General features: G+C 38.6%; 1 protein-coding gene and 1 non-coding gene across 2 annotated transcripts; both read right to left on the reverse strand.

Annotated features, from left to right (window-relative positions):
- Window positions 1–215: 215 nt before the first annotated feature.
- Window positions 216–8,592, reverse strand: LOC148074814 (class I histocompatibility antigen, F10 alpha chain-like; the record flags this gene model as incomplete). Its single annotated transcript, XM_087796128.1, has 5 exons — window positions 216–277; window positions 4,650–4,751; window positions 4,910–5,200; window positions 5,397–5,675; window positions 8,322–8,592. Coding segments are annotated over 5 exons (1,005 nt in total), but the record flags the coding sequence as incomplete, so codon positions are not given.
- Window positions 2,523–2,735, reverse strand: LOC148074815 (small nucleolar RNA U3). Its single transcript, XR_015711977.1, has one exon. It is a non-coding gene; the product is annotated as a small nucleolar RNA U3 (small nucleolar RNA).
- Window positions 8,593–15,735: the final 7,143 nt, after the last annotated feature.

A 15,735-nucleotide genomic window follows, 5' to 3' on the forward strand; every position in this document is an offset into this window, starting at 1 on the left:
TGTGTGTGTGTTGCAGAGGGGGCGGTTCACATGGGAGTAGGCGTGTGTGCGTGCGGAGGTGTGTGCGTAAAGGTGGGCACTCACAGGTGACGCAGATGAGAGAGAGAGAGAGTCAAGGTTGGAAGTAGCCGTAATTTTTGTTGACCGCTACAGGCTTCAACGCTACAGGCTTCAACGCTACAGGCTTCAACGCTACAGGCTTCAACGCTACAACGCTACACGCTACAAGCTACACCATTGCTCCATGCGAACACCACGTAAACGGAACACGACCTCCCTGCCAGGGCGAGACGGACACCCCCAAGTGTGATCAGCAGTGCATCAACGGATACTCGCCGTCCTATCAGAAAGACTTTGGAAAGCGCTGCACGCTACACGCTACACTGTGCTGTTTGTATAACAATAAATGCACCAAAAGCATATCTGGATCTCGGCGTATCTGTTATCACAAGGAAACCAAAGCGCGTCATAAATCTACGTACCTGAGGACCCAACCTCATACTCTCAGCGGCGAAAAGTTTGTGTTTGGAAGCCGCAACAATATGTTAAAGGTTTTTGTTAGTCTTCACTAGGTTTTCACACTGTTACTGTTATTTTGTTTCATTCCTCCTGCTGATCTCCTCTAGAGATGTAACACAAAGCGACAGCCTGTAGAGGGCGTTGCACGCTTCTTAGAACCTCAGTTACAAGGGTAATGGAGATTATCAGATGTTTAGATGTTTTATCAAGCGTCTTTGAGTGACCTCCAAAAAAGCGCTATACAATCAATTATTATTATTATTATTATTATTATCATGAACCTAAACACCATTGAAGGGACATTGTGAATTAAGAGATTATTAAATGTGTAAATGAAAATCAAAGTGTTCACACTTTTGGGCTGGAGTCGAACCCACAACTGGATCACAACCACCAGAACAATTGTACTGAAAGCAAGAGTGTTCTGAACTTGACAATCCTTGAGCAGTTCTATCTAGATTACATTTGAAATGGTGTCTCAAAGCATTTGTTTCGTTTCTCGACAATCGATTAAATGATTTGTTCCAAAAATTGATTTTTTTTTTACTCATGAATTGAGCAGAGTGCAGGAGCAGAAAATTCAAATGCCAAACAATTCATATACAAGGGCCTTAAAAGATCTCCATGATCCAGAACATCACTAGAACTAAATGATAAAAGTTGAATGCCAACTTTTTTATTTATTCAGATTAAGACCCTGTAAATATTTACAATTGGTTTAATCTTCAATCAACATGTTCATTTAAATTACAAGGTAAAGCTCTGTCTAAATACAGCAGTGATACAGGAGGGATTGATTTTGTCTTGACCTTTATTTTTCATTGTTTTATGTGTTTTTTTTGTTTCTATATGTACACTCTGTTGTTGTTGTTTCTTTGGTATTGCAATAGATTATTTTTCTGAATTTACTGTCTCTTGAAAAAAAAAGAAAAAAAAAGAGCATATACGTAACATTGCTGTGTCTGCATATTTACATAGTTGCCTTTACATCAGACCAACATTGCCTGGAATGCCTGTATTGCATACTTGTGCTCGATACAAATATTTTAAATTTAAAAAGTAATATCACGCTCCTCAAGAATTTATCAGCAGGATTCTACATACATAGAACACATTTAATACTTGATGGTCAGACAAAAGTGAGTTCTGAGGAGAGACATTTGTTGTTTTAACTTCAGGTCTGTTTGCTAGAACAAGATCTAAGGTGTGGTTGAAACAGTGAGTCAGGGCCAAGAGATCCATAAAATCCTCCTATAGAGAGTGTCACATGTCTTTGTAGAACCATGGAAACAAAAATAACCTGTTGATTTTGAAACCGTGTGAAACGTACAAAGTATGTTTGTCTCATATATGGGCAATAAAATCAACCGCTATCTGTGAAAAAATGATAATGCAGAGAATAATGATTCACTTCATATGTTCACTGTCATTGATGATCAGCGCTATATAAATACAAATTACTTACTTCTTTACTTCCTTTAGGAGTATTGAGAGGAGGAATACGATCAGAGTGGTTGTTTGTTCTGCTAAATGGTAAAAGCAATTTAGTTCAGGTGAAATACTAATTTTCTACTCAGCCTCATGTTGTTCAACAGTTGTGATTCATTTTAGAATAATGGGTTCCTTTTCAGAGTTATAGTAAAAAAAATGTTTGTTCATTTTAAAGAAGCAAATGACGCTCAATGGTCTTTGTCCACATCTTGTTCCAAAATGACAAACTTAAAATATCCAAATACTAGTGATGGTCTGGTGAAGCTTCATGAAACAGTGTCTTTTCATTTTTCCAGAACAATTGTTGTCGTCAAGGCTTCAGTACAAGAGAGATGTTACAGACGAGCACCAAAGAGGTTTGGATATTTTTTAATATCAATTTCAACAAAGACAAAAAGACCTACAAACTATAGTCTTTACATTAATATGAAAATACATTTTTATTTTTGTTAAAAGTTATAAAGAATTACATTAAAAATGTCACTTAATAGTATATTGTCTTGAACACAACAACCACTCTGATCATATTCCTCTCAATACTGCACAAGGAAGTAAAGAAGGATCATCAATGACAGAGAACATATGAAGTGACTCATTATTCTCTGTCTGCTTCACACTCAGGAAGGAATATCACAACTCTTCATCATGGTTAGTGACACCAAACACTTTACAAACACATTTCTTAAGTTAAGAACTATAGAAATGATCCCTGAAAGTATAGTCTTAACTTAACTCTGCACCAACATCACACTCCATCCTCACACCAAACCATTACAGTGACGGATGCATAGTTTTTGAATTTTAAAATCTTAATGTCACTCATTTGATTGCAAAGATATGAGACTAGAAAACATAATTGTAGTTTCATAGTTTATACACAACATGTATTCAAAATCACTACGTTCAATTCCATAATTCATCTAAACTGTGATTATTGATCACCATGACATTAAAACAACTATATCAGGTTATTTTATTATGCATTACAAACAATTGTAAACATTAAACAATATAGTTTAAATCAAGGGAAAATACATTTGAACAAGAGTTGTGTTTGATGTTAAAATGAAAACGTTTTTTCAATTATTAACATTCTGACTTAGGTGAGCGACTCACAGCTAGGGGGCGATCTAGGTGGATTGTTGTGGTGTCCTCTTCCACGCTGCAAACAGAAAGCAGTTGAGTGCAGTGAGGGCGTGACACACAAGTCTCATAGAGGCACACCTGACTGGTGCAGGTGCTCGGGGGGCGGAGTCAAACATCCACACTGGGCGTCTCACCACACCTGTCCAAATGTGTCGTCAGTGTTGCACATTTGAGCTCTGGCGGGATCTAAGATGGCGGCACAGGTGTGGCGTGAGATCGGCGTCTCATGGTTGTGTAACCTGATGAAGTTTGACTTGAGAGAAGCAGGTCAGAGAGCAAACCTCCACAAACACATTCAGCCGACTCAGCAGGAAACTTTGAATCAAGTTTCTACATGTGAATTGTCGGCACAAGCTCTTCTGGATTTTTCTTCTACACAAAAGTGGACACAACTTATGTGCACCTGTTCAGCACAAGACGAGTTGATCAAAGCAATACAGTCATATTTAGGACATGAGTTGATCAGGAAACAGAAGGAGAGGTCAGAGATGTTGACCTTTCATAACAGCTGCACAAATGGATTCTTTCTGAGCCTCCACTGACCCTCAATGACAAGTGACTTTACTGAACATTTGGAGTCCAAACACATGTGGACGTTTTCTGTCCATTTATTTGAAGATCAAAACACACAAGAAATGAAGCAGCAGTTCAACTATGTTTGACAAGATTCTTCACCTCTGACATCACAACTGACGCTTCATTAACTAGTGTCTACACACCAGGAAGAAAACACACAAACTATTACATGAACACATGAGTGCATTATTGTGTTTTAGAGAAGCATGTTTGTGAGTGTTTGTGTGTGTGCATTTATTTGTGTTAAAGTGAAGCATGTGTGTGAGTGTTTGTGTGTGTGAGTGTATTTGTGTGGTACAGAATCGTGTGTGTGCATTTATCTGTGTGTGTGTGTAGTTTTCATAACGGCTCAGATCACATGACATCCTGATGTGAGTTTCAAACACATTTCCAGTGAAGGAACAAAGATCAGCAGCTCTGACGTCTGCAGAGTCTCAGAAGAAAAAGACGTTTCTTGGTCGATTCCTCCTGAAACACGGAGACAGAAAAATGTATCAACTTGTAAAATCATGCGTGAAGTGAGTCTTGAAGAAAAGTGACAATTATCATCCACTGACTTTAGTCTCTGTCCACGGGCGGATCCTTCAGATGGTCCAGCTCCGAGCTGGGGGCCGCTGTAAGATCACAAACCCTGTTAGCTTGTGTGCTTCTCACCAGCAGATGAAACTAGTGTCAACACTGATGCTAGCATGCTAGCACTCTGTCACATGGTCAACATCTGAGCTGAGACAAGATCATGTACTTACAAGACGAGTCAGAGTCGCCTGAAATGGAAAGAAAGAGGACAAATTACACCTGAAGAAGATGAACATAGAAGAGTTCCTCTGACCTCTTCTCATCTCTGCTGACCTTCTTTGACCTTCTATTCTTTCTCTCCAGTATCTGGAGATGATCTGGATCAAATCACAAACTCTCACCTTTCTTCTTCTTCTTGTAGATGAAGTATCCAACCACTGTGAGCACCAGAGCGGAGGCAGCGACGGCGGCCATGATGATGTACAAGGTCAGGAAAGTCCTGGCTGTGGATGGAGAGCAAAGTAAGTGGAGACATGATCAGGTGACCAGTGTTAGAGACGTGGTGGGGCCTCATTCAGCAGATCCATGCTGACCACACCTGGACTCTCATCTGGATGAAAGAAACCTCTGGAGACACCAAGAAGGTTCTGAAGACTCTTACCGTTGGTCAGGATGTTTGACGGATCCAGTTTGGTGACCACGTCTTCCGGAATGCCGTCCAGTTGAAACACACACTCGTACCTGGACCAGTCGTCAGACGGGAGTTTCAGGTCCACCATTTTCTGGAAGGTTCCGTCAGGGTTGGGGAGGATCTCTCCGTGTTCCACGTCCTCGTGCAGCTCCTCTCCGTCTTTGGTCCAGAACAACATGGCTCTGTCGGGGTAGAAGCCTGTAGCGTGGCAGGTGACCGGAGAGCTGGCTGTCTTCTGGAGGAGAGACACTCGTGGACGCTCTGAAGGGAGAGACACCACACTTCAGAGAGAAAGTCAAAGGATGGACAGAGAATGAAGGAGAGGAGGAGGAGGGAGGACAGGGGTGGAGGTGAGGAAAAGAAGATAAGAGGAGAGAGAGAGAGAGAGGACATGAAGAGAGAGAGGAGGGAGAGAAGGAGGAAGGAGAGCAGAAGGAGAAGAAGGTCATGGAACTACCTGTTCTCATCAAGGTTTTGCTCCCAAACTTCACAAACTTCTTCAGTTCATTTGGACATTCCTGGGTGTAAAAGAACTGCTTATATTTCTTCATGCCTTCATTCTGGTCCCACTTGTGTTTGGTGATGACGGCCTGAGGACTCGGAGCGACCCAGGTCAGAGTCTGAAGGTCAAACACGATGAAGTCTTCTCCATCATAGCCGTACTGTTCATAACCTTTGACCTCTCCAGTCTCATCGTCCCACTCACAACCGTTCATCCTCTGATTGATGTGAACACCTGAGAGAGAAACCAGAGTGAGACCTGATCTACTCCACTATTTAGTACTCCACTTTGATCTACTCCACTGTTTCATACTCCACTATGATCTACTCCACTGTTTCATACTCCACTATGATCTACTCCACTGTTTAATACTCCACTGTGATCTACTCCACTGTGGTCTACTCCTCTGTTTAATACTCCACTGTGATCTACTCCACTGTTTAATACTCCACTGTGATCTACTCCACTGTTTAATACTCCACTGTGGTCTACTCCACTGTTTAATACTCCACTGTGGTCTACTCCACTGTTTAATACTCCACTGTGGTCTACTCCACTGTTTAATACTCCACTGTGATCTACTCCACTGTTTAATACTCCACTGTGGTCTACTCCACTGTTTAATACTCCACTGTGGTCTACTCCACTGTTTAATACTCCACTGTGGTTTACTCCATTGTGATCTACTCCACTGTTTAATACTCCACTGTGATCTACTCCACTGTTTAATACTCCACTGTTTAATACTCCACTGTGGTCTACTCCACTGTGGTCTACTCCACTGTTTAATACTCCACTGTGTTCTACTCCACTGTGGTTTACTCCACTGTGGTCTACTCCACTGTTTCATACTCCACTGTGGTCTACTCCACTGTTTAATACTCCACTGTGTTCTACTCCACTGTGGTTTACTCCACTGTTTAATACTCCACTGTGATCTACTCCACTGTTTAATACTCCACTGTGATCTACTCCACTGTTTAATACTCCACTGTTTAATACTCCACTGTGATCTACTCCACTGTTTAATACTCCACTGTGATCTACTCCACTGTTTAATACTCCACTGTGATCTACTCCACTGTTTAATACTCCACTGTGATCTACTCCACCATTTAATACTCCACTGTGGTCTACTCCACTGTTTAATACTCCACTGTGGTCTACTCCACTGTTTAATACTCCATTGCGATCTACTCCACTGTTTAATACTCCACTGTTTAATACTCCACTGTGATCTACTCCACTGTTTAATACTCCACTGTGATCTACTCCACTGTTTAATACTCCACTGTGATCTACTCCACTGTTTAATACTCCACTGTGGTCTATTCCACTGTTTAATACTCCACTGTGATCTACTCCACTGTTTAATACTCCACTGTTTAATACTCCACTGTTTAATACTCCACTGTTTAATACTCCACTGTGATCTACTCCACTGTGATCTACTTCACTGTTTAATACTCCACTGTGATCTACTCCACTGTTTAATACTCCACTGTGATCTACTCCTCTGTTTAATACTCCACTGTGATCTACTCCACTGTTTAATACTCCATTGTGATCTACTCCACTGTTTCATACTCCACTGTGGTCTACTCCACTGTTTCATACTCCACTGTGATCTACTCCACTGTTTCATACTCCACTGTGATCTACTCCTCTGTTTAATACTCCACTGTGGTCTACTCCACTGTGATCTACTCCACTGTGATCTACTCCACTATTTCATACTCCACTGTGATCTACTCCTCTGTTTAATACTCCACTGTGATCTACTCCACTATTTAATACTCCACTGTGATCTACTCCACTGTTTAATACTCCACTGTGGTCTACTCCTCTGTTTAATACTCCACTGTGATCTACTCCACTGTTTCATACTCCACTGTGGTCTACTCCACTGTTTCATACTCCACTGTGATCTACTCCACTGTTTCATACTCCACTGTGGTCTACTCCACTGTTTCATACTCCACTGTGATCTACTCCACTGTTTCATACTCCACTGTGATCTACTCCACTGTTTAATACTCCACTGTGGTCTACTCCACTGTTTAATACTCCACTGTGATCTACTCCATTGTTTCATACTCCACTGTGATCTACTCCACTGTTTAATACTCCACTGTGATCTACTCCACTGTTTAATACTCCACTGTGATCTACTCCACTGTTTAATACTCCACTGTGATCTACTCCACTGTTTAATATTCCAATGTGGTCTACTCCACTGTTTAATACTCCATTGTGATCTACTCCACTGTTTAATACTCCACTGTGATCTACTCCACTGTTTAATATTCCAATGTGGTCTACTCCACTGTTTAATACTCCACTGTGGTCTACTCCACTGTTTAATACTCCACTGTGATCTACTCCACTGTTTAATATTCCAATGTGGTCTACTCCACTGTTTAATACTCCATTGTGATCTACTCCACTGTTTAATACTCCACTGTGATCTACTCCACTGTTTAATATTCCAATGTGGTCTACTCCACTGTTTAATACTCCACTGTGGTCTACTCCACTGTTTAATACTCCACTGTGATCTACTCCACTGTTTAATACTCCACTGTGATCTACTCCACTGTTTAATACTCCACTGTGATCTACTCCACTGTTTAATATTCCAATGTGGTCTACTCCACTGTTTAATACTCCACTGTGGTCTACTCCACTGTTTAATACTCCATTGCGATCTACTCCACTGTTTAATACTCCACTGTGATCTTCTCTTCTTCTCTGAACTTGTATGATCTACTCCAGTTTCCTCCTCTGATCTACTCTGTATACAAGATTGATGGTTCAGGATGTAAAAAGGTTGAACATGATTCAGTTTAAGGTCAAACATTGATTTTAAAGACAACAAACCTCCAGTTTGGTTGAATCTCTGTTTTGCTATTTCAATGTTGTTCTTGTGGAGCTGCTGGTCATTATTTAAGATATTTGTGTCTCTCTCCCAGTACTGAGGATCATCTGCTGTGACCTGGATCATCCAGTCTTGTTTGGGTACTTTTCTCCTGGTGTTGCTGTCGTAGTGTTCCACTTCAACTCCGTCCACATAAGTGACAGAAACAAACTCTGGGAAGTTTTTAACTCCAGCAGACGCAGTGTAGAACATCTGCATTGTGTGAATCACTGTGAGACACAAAAACAAAGTTTAGATCTTCTCTGGTTCTGATGACACAACGTTGTGATGCAGCAGAACAATCACATCTTCTACAAAGACAAAGAGGTGAAGAACAGAGGGACAGTCAGCAGTGACACAAAGTTCACGTCCACACACGGACACCAGCAGAACATCCTTCACACTTCACTCTCCAAGAACCCTGGCTAACTGGGACACAACTATAGAAGAAGAAGAAGAAGAAAGAAGAAAAAACGATTAATATTAATAACAATCTGAAATGTAATAAATATTTATAATAAAACAAATAAGGAATAAAGAGAATTAAAAGAATAAATGGATGAATTAAGAAGAAACAGGAGCAACAATGTTGAAAAAGATCAAACAACTAAATTGAAATTGTTTTTAAAAAACGCATAGATAATAAAATATTAAAACCAAGTTCATGGAACAAATCTAAGAATGATTGATAGAATAAAGATCATTGAAGGACATTAAGGTTAATGATGAACTTAAATAACATGAGTTTATATCAGTTTATAAATAACATGTTTCTGAAGATTACTGTTCAACATGATTGTAAATGTTTCATTTAGATATTTTAAGTCCAAACACAAGTTCAGAGCAGCTGCTTCACTGAGTTGCTCCAATAAACTGTGAGATGTGATAATATGTTGAAGTGAGCTGAGCTACAAGGTTGTCTGAACATGCGCACTTAAGAAATGCGACACTTTCTTTGTTTTTATTTCCTCATTTTAGTTCATGATAGACTTGTTTACTAAAGTCAAATCAATGAAAATTGTAAAAGCTCTTCTTGTGAGTCAATGAATCTCCTGATGGCAGCATCGTTTAAAAACAAGTGATCAGCTCATGAAGCAAAACTCTGGAGTCACTTTCTGTTCAGCGTCAAACAAGTTCCTCCGTCAATCAACAGAAGTGACTCAACAGCGCCACCAGGTGAGCACCTGACATTGAGCTCGGATCTACTTTTCTGTGTACGACTTCTTCACGGTTCTGAGATGAAAAGTGAATCAGTGAAACACTTTGACTCCTCTGAGAGTGAAAAGGTCATGAAGGTTGTAGTGAAGAGTATTTGGAGAAATAAAAGGTGACGCAGGTGTGAACACATGAAAGTGGAGGAAGGAGACTCACTCGCAGTTGAGCTGTGGATCCACACAACAAGCACAAACAACACCTTCTTCATCTTCAGCTCTTTTCTGGAGACTAGGATCCAACAAGTCTTCAGGTCGACGAACGAAGTACAAGTGAAAGTAAACAACAGACGCAGGAAGAAATATCTGAGCCAATGAGGATTCAGTGTGACGTCACGTCCAGATGGAAAGTCAAAGTAAACCAAACATGTTATTACGACTATTTTCTGTGACAAAAACTCCACTTTAAACTTTATTATTATTTCTTAGAGTCGTTCTTCTGAACCTTAAAGTCACGCAGAATGTGAACTATGGAATACCAGGAGTGTCAAATTAAAGAGAAGAGAAATAAAAGTGGATTGAATTGCTTTTTATTTTGACATACGATGATTTATATGTATAAACTTTCTTTCCTTCCTTTCTATTCTCTTTTATTCAGAAAAAAAAGTTTTTCTAAAATATTACTATGAAAGTAAAAAATAAACGAGTTTTTTGTGGAGACGAGAAAAGCTTCTAGTTCCCTCTAGTGGTTCAAACATGACATTGAGCTCAAACAGTAAATACATTTGAATGATTTTCAGTCATTTTCATCAATTCAAGAACCATTTTTATCATTATTTTACGGACAGACTTTCTGTAGTTAAAAAAACACTTGAACTATCTTCAGTTCCCTCCTGGTCAGTGAGCTCTTGGTGCTCTACGATCTCTCCAACATTGTATGGTCTCACAGGAAGTAAAACTGCCTGTTCTTGGTACTATTTACCCACAAACCTTAGCATGAACTGGCCCTCAAAAGTAAACCTGTCAGAGAAAGTAAAGGTCTCAGGCAACAGCAGGTTGAAAGTGGGGATATAAGCAGTGGAGAAAATAAATAAACAAACATTGCAGGTTGAATTATTGAATTCAAATATATAATTTTTACTTAAAAGATACAATATTTGATTGTTTTTTAAGTTGATGAATCTCAGACAGAAATAAAGTTGTCTAATAAGCTACATTATTTAACTTCATCAAAATGTCTTTAAATCCATTTTAATTAACATTTTCAATCAGGTTTTGTTTTTACACACAAATGAATGTGATCAGTATCCGTTCATGGTGATTGTCCTTATCTGCCACAATGATTCTTCCCTGACTGAATATCTTTTGAGCGTGTTGTGTTGAGTCTGTAATGCTGCCAACAAAGTTATGAATCTACAAGTTTCCTGACACACTTCGACTAGAAATTGTTCTTGATGATAGTTTATTGAAAATAATTCTTCTCTCTTTTGTTTCTTTGTCAAGATGAAACATTAAACATTTCCACATGGTTGGTTTAAACACTCAATGTGAACATTTTGGTGCATGTGTTGAACTTTCATTTGGATTAATATGTAAGTTCACAGTATTGAGGGGAGGAATATGATCAGAGTGTTGGTTTTCCATTTTAAAAGTGTAAATATTGTCTCATTCTGCACTTTGTCCAGGACGAGAACACAGTCTTCTCTTTCAGTCAGACAAGCCTACTCTTGGGATGAAGGTTTTTGATCATCCATTGTGCCGACCAAGGCTTTTCTATGGTTTTCCACCAGTGTTTCCTCTTTCCTCTTGAGAACAGTGAGGCTCGAGGGTTTGAGGTTGATTTTAGTGGCACCAGAAGCTCCAACAAATCACTGGTTCCTCAACTGGTTGGCTCTACAACAAACTGAAGAAATGCTGACTCTGCTCTCTGTTCTAATGTTGACCACAGTGTTGGACAAATCTGTGATCAACACCTTAGAGAGCATGAGCTCCATCATCACATAACTTATGCTATTTATCCCAAAGCTTTCATGTATATATTACCCAATGTAAGGAAATGACAACTTTACTGTAATCAATCATCTAGATTTAACACACATTTCAAATAGTCACTTGATTAACTGATAATCTTACATATTTAATTCATATTAAATAATCCTATTCTTGCATTGCATTCACTTAAACTAAACTCAGGTTCACAACTCAAAGGCCGAGGTCACAAAGCCTTGCACACACAGAAAGATTAAACAATCCCAGATTCCAGGACGTCTGGACACCTGTCTGAGAATTCACTCTGAAGGACACAAGTCGCTGGGAACAGATTCTTGAAAACAACAACTTTTGGTAAATTTCCACTACGATCACGTGCGACCGGCCATCTTAGAATCAAATGTTTACAGTCACTGACCAATCCTACATTCACATTTGACTAGAGGCGTTAACCTGAATATTCTACTATAAAGATCCACCATTTTGTCTGATCTTTGCGTTCTGGCATTCGAAGACGTCTGCGATAGATCTCTCTGCTTGCTAGCGCCCGTGTTCACGTAAGTTTGTCTCTGACTTTTGCATAATTCACTAAACGAGCATTTTTCTTAAACTCATCCATGTGTCTGTCCTTCATTCCATCACCACGTACGAGGCTGGGGAGGGGTCGCTTCATCGGAACACAAAAAACCCCCAACAACTTGGTGCACGTGACCCTTGGCGTGGACTGATGGTTTGAAGGCCTTTTCGATTCCGAGACGAACTCTGAGCTGATTGTTCTCCAGGCAACCAGGCGCGCCACTATACCTTACTTCAAGAATCAGGGGAGAAAGATTTTAACTTATTTTTTACATAGATTTTATTTTATTTTATTTTATTTATTTTTTTATATTGTAAGTTAGGAAAGATTAGATATTTTTTAGTTTTGGTTGCCTGGACGAATAAACGTAAGTCTCTGGTTCTGTCACAAATTTAGATTATATTTTTTAATAGTGCTTTCTTAAAGCTGATGCTCGTTTTTGAGGTATTGCATTGTCTGTTGCTGTTTGTTGTTGTATTAAGTGTAGACGACATTATCGTGTTCGGGAAGAAGAAGCATCGTTGAAAAAAGGAAAAAAAACGTTGATTAGAATTTAAGTTGAATTGATAGGCAGAGGAGACGGTTACATGACCGGGTAACCCTTGAGAATTCTGAGTAGGGGTGGAATATAACCAGTTCCCTCTACGGGGCATCTGACGTTTTTCCAGATTCCTAAACTAGTTAGGATGCTTGGCCAATGGGTGATTATAGTAGACGTACTTTTTCAGTAAGCCAAGTAGCTATCATAAATTGGGGGATATGTGGTGATGGAGGGGTCTCTCCCAATATCCTGGTCTGAAGACTCTGCCAGCCGGTGTGTAGGCCAGTTAGATATCATTGTGTTCGGTGTTGAGGGGTCTCCACAGGTATTTGGCAGTATAGTCAGGGCTAGTTAATTTTTCCGAACAATCACGGTGATGGATAAAGTCTCATTGATGATTAGTTTAGAGTTAGTTCGACGGGGGTTGAAATAGAATGGATGAGTTGAGGGGTCTCCTATCCAGGGTGTTTGGAAACTGATTACGGATCGAGAGGCTCTCCAATCTGATTTCGACACTTTAGACACGACAGGCTGGTCAAGAGTCTCGTTCCACGTAGCATAGTGTGTCTCTCTGGCCTGTTTTGGTAAAATACTGTTGTCGTCGTATTGTCACGACATATTGTTCTGTTAAAATTGTCTGTGTCTGTATGTTTGTATCTTTTGTATAATTTTTTCTCGCTGCGATACTTGTAAAAATTGGCATTCATTTGTGTGAGATCTCTGACTTTCTGTGACTCAGCTGAGAGTCCAGGTTCGTGTGTCTTTGGACACTATCTCTTGCTGATAAGAACTGCTGCTTGGCAGACTTGTCTCTTTAACTGCTGCAAGTACGAATGAGCTCCGAAAGAGTTTTTCCTTGTTGGTGGGAGTGGTTTCGCTTGGAGGTTGAACTTCTAAGACTTCCTTCTTTTCCTCACCGACCCTCCCGTTGTATTCATGTCTTCTTTAAACACACATTCTTACGTCATCTTGAATTCTATTCACTATTGGGTTTGATTACTTAATTGAGGTATATATGAATATATACAGTTAATTACTGGTATAATTGGTTTAAGAAGAAAAACAAACCAACTTACATTTCAATTTTCTCCTTCTGCTGTGTTCAATAACAATAACACAATTGACATTGATTGTTGGCACAGTGTTGTATGTATTAATGATCTTGATCATCCTCTCTTCATATTTCACATTGTCAATTGATCAACTCACAATTGGTCACATTGAGTGTAACTTGGTTGTTTTGTGTTGCTAATACTGCTTATCTAAAACAAGTGTGTCACTGACTGCTTGCACGTGTGTACGTTTGTTGATATCTAGTTCCTGTTTTCTCTTCTTCTTCTCTCAATTTCTGATCTTTGGTGTTGTATTTGCTATGCTGCCCCCTGCTGGTTTGCTCTTTGTTTACTTCCTAATTGACTTTTGTTCTGACTCAATTGGTGTAATTATTTAATTATTAATTAATTGAATCAATTGCAGTTTATTCTGTTTTCTTAGTTTTTCAATTATTACTTTAAATACATTTTATTATTTTAACAATTAGTCATAAATGTACTATTTTATTATTTTTAGTAAATTAGGGATTGGATTTTTATCTTTTTAATTATTGGGGGAATATTAAGTTAGATGTTTTATTTGGTCTTTAGACAGTCACTCTTATTCCTCTTTGTCAATTGTGCTATATATATGCAACTAATTAGGAAGTTAAATAAATAAAAATAAATTAATACTAAGTTGTTAATTGACAATTGTTTTGACTTGAATAATTGTAATAAATTAGTATACATTTGATTAGATCTAATTGAATTTATTATTTTCAAATTATTCCATTTTATTTTTTTTAAATTTTTTTTTATTATTAATATCTTAGTTTACTATTTGTTTTATTTTTATTATTATCTCGGATTTTATAATGGATTTTAATTAGTTAATTGAAGTTTTGGTTCTTAATTTAGATTTTTAAATTCTTCATCTTTTATATTTTCATTTAATTTTTTTTTGATAATCGCTTCTTTACTTATTATTATTTTTAGCATTATTATTAATATTATTAATATAATTATTAATTTGTTCTATTCATTTATTGACCTCCTCTTTTTAAAAGAAAAGTAACTATTACTACAGGTGACAAGTTAAGGCTCCTGACAGGGAAGAAAATCTTATGAGTGTGTTACTCACATCAATGATTTCTGAGCATTCATAATAAATAGAATAGTTAAACAAAATGCTCTTATTGGGCTCCAGATACAGCTAATTAGGATTCAACTTAAAGACTTGAAAGAGCTTCTCTAAAAATAGAGATGATGATAGTTCTAGGGTCCTATCATAGCTCCCTATTGGCCACTGGCTGGAGTGCATGGGTGTGGCAGGAGAAGAGGACGAGGGGATGGAAACAAACAAAGAATGTTGGTCAACAATGGCGCATCTTTGGCTTTTACTCCAGGAACTTTGGTCCAGTTCCCTATTGATGACACCTACAATTGAAGCAATTTTCCTGAGCTGAACAAACAAGAACTCAACCTCAACAACTCTCCACCAAGAATGAACTTCTGCTCCAGAGAGGGAGGAGCTGTACTGGTTCAACATGATTGAACATCTGATTTCTCTGATCTTGAAAAGACTTTTGAGACTTCATTCCTATGATCCACCTTTGGACCCCCCACACTGCACTAAGAACTATATCTGGGATGATGATGAACGTGATTATGAAGACAAATGGCACGATCTGGTCACAAACATGAACTTGACTCTTGTCTGCGTGACATTTTTGTGGTCCTGATGGTGAGGCTGCTGAACTAACAAACGAACAAGGTTCTCTATGCTCTCTGACACTTCTGTCCCTCGTGTTGCTCTGCTGTGGTTGCTGGTGGAGAAGCTAGGTTCTATATATTATATATATATATATTATATAGATATTATAACAGGGCCCTGAGACACATGATTAAGAAATGCAAAGTTGTTCGTTATTTGAAGAAAAAATTAGACAAAGCTAAACTGTTAGAGACATGATATCTTAAATTGTAACAGTAAACAGTTAATCCCAGAATAACATACTCTGATTGCTCCACTCAGAGCTACGATGAAAGCAGCCATAAGGCAATAAAAAAAAAAAAAAAAAAACT

Source organism: Callionymus lyra, chromosome 7 (genome assembly GCF_982586985.1).
Source record: "Callionymus lyra chromosome 7, fCalLyr1.hap1.1, whole genome shotgun sequence".
NCBI classification, from domain to species: Eukaryota; Metazoa; Chordata; class Actinopteri; order Syngnathiformes; family Callionymidae; genus Callionymus; species Callionymus lyra.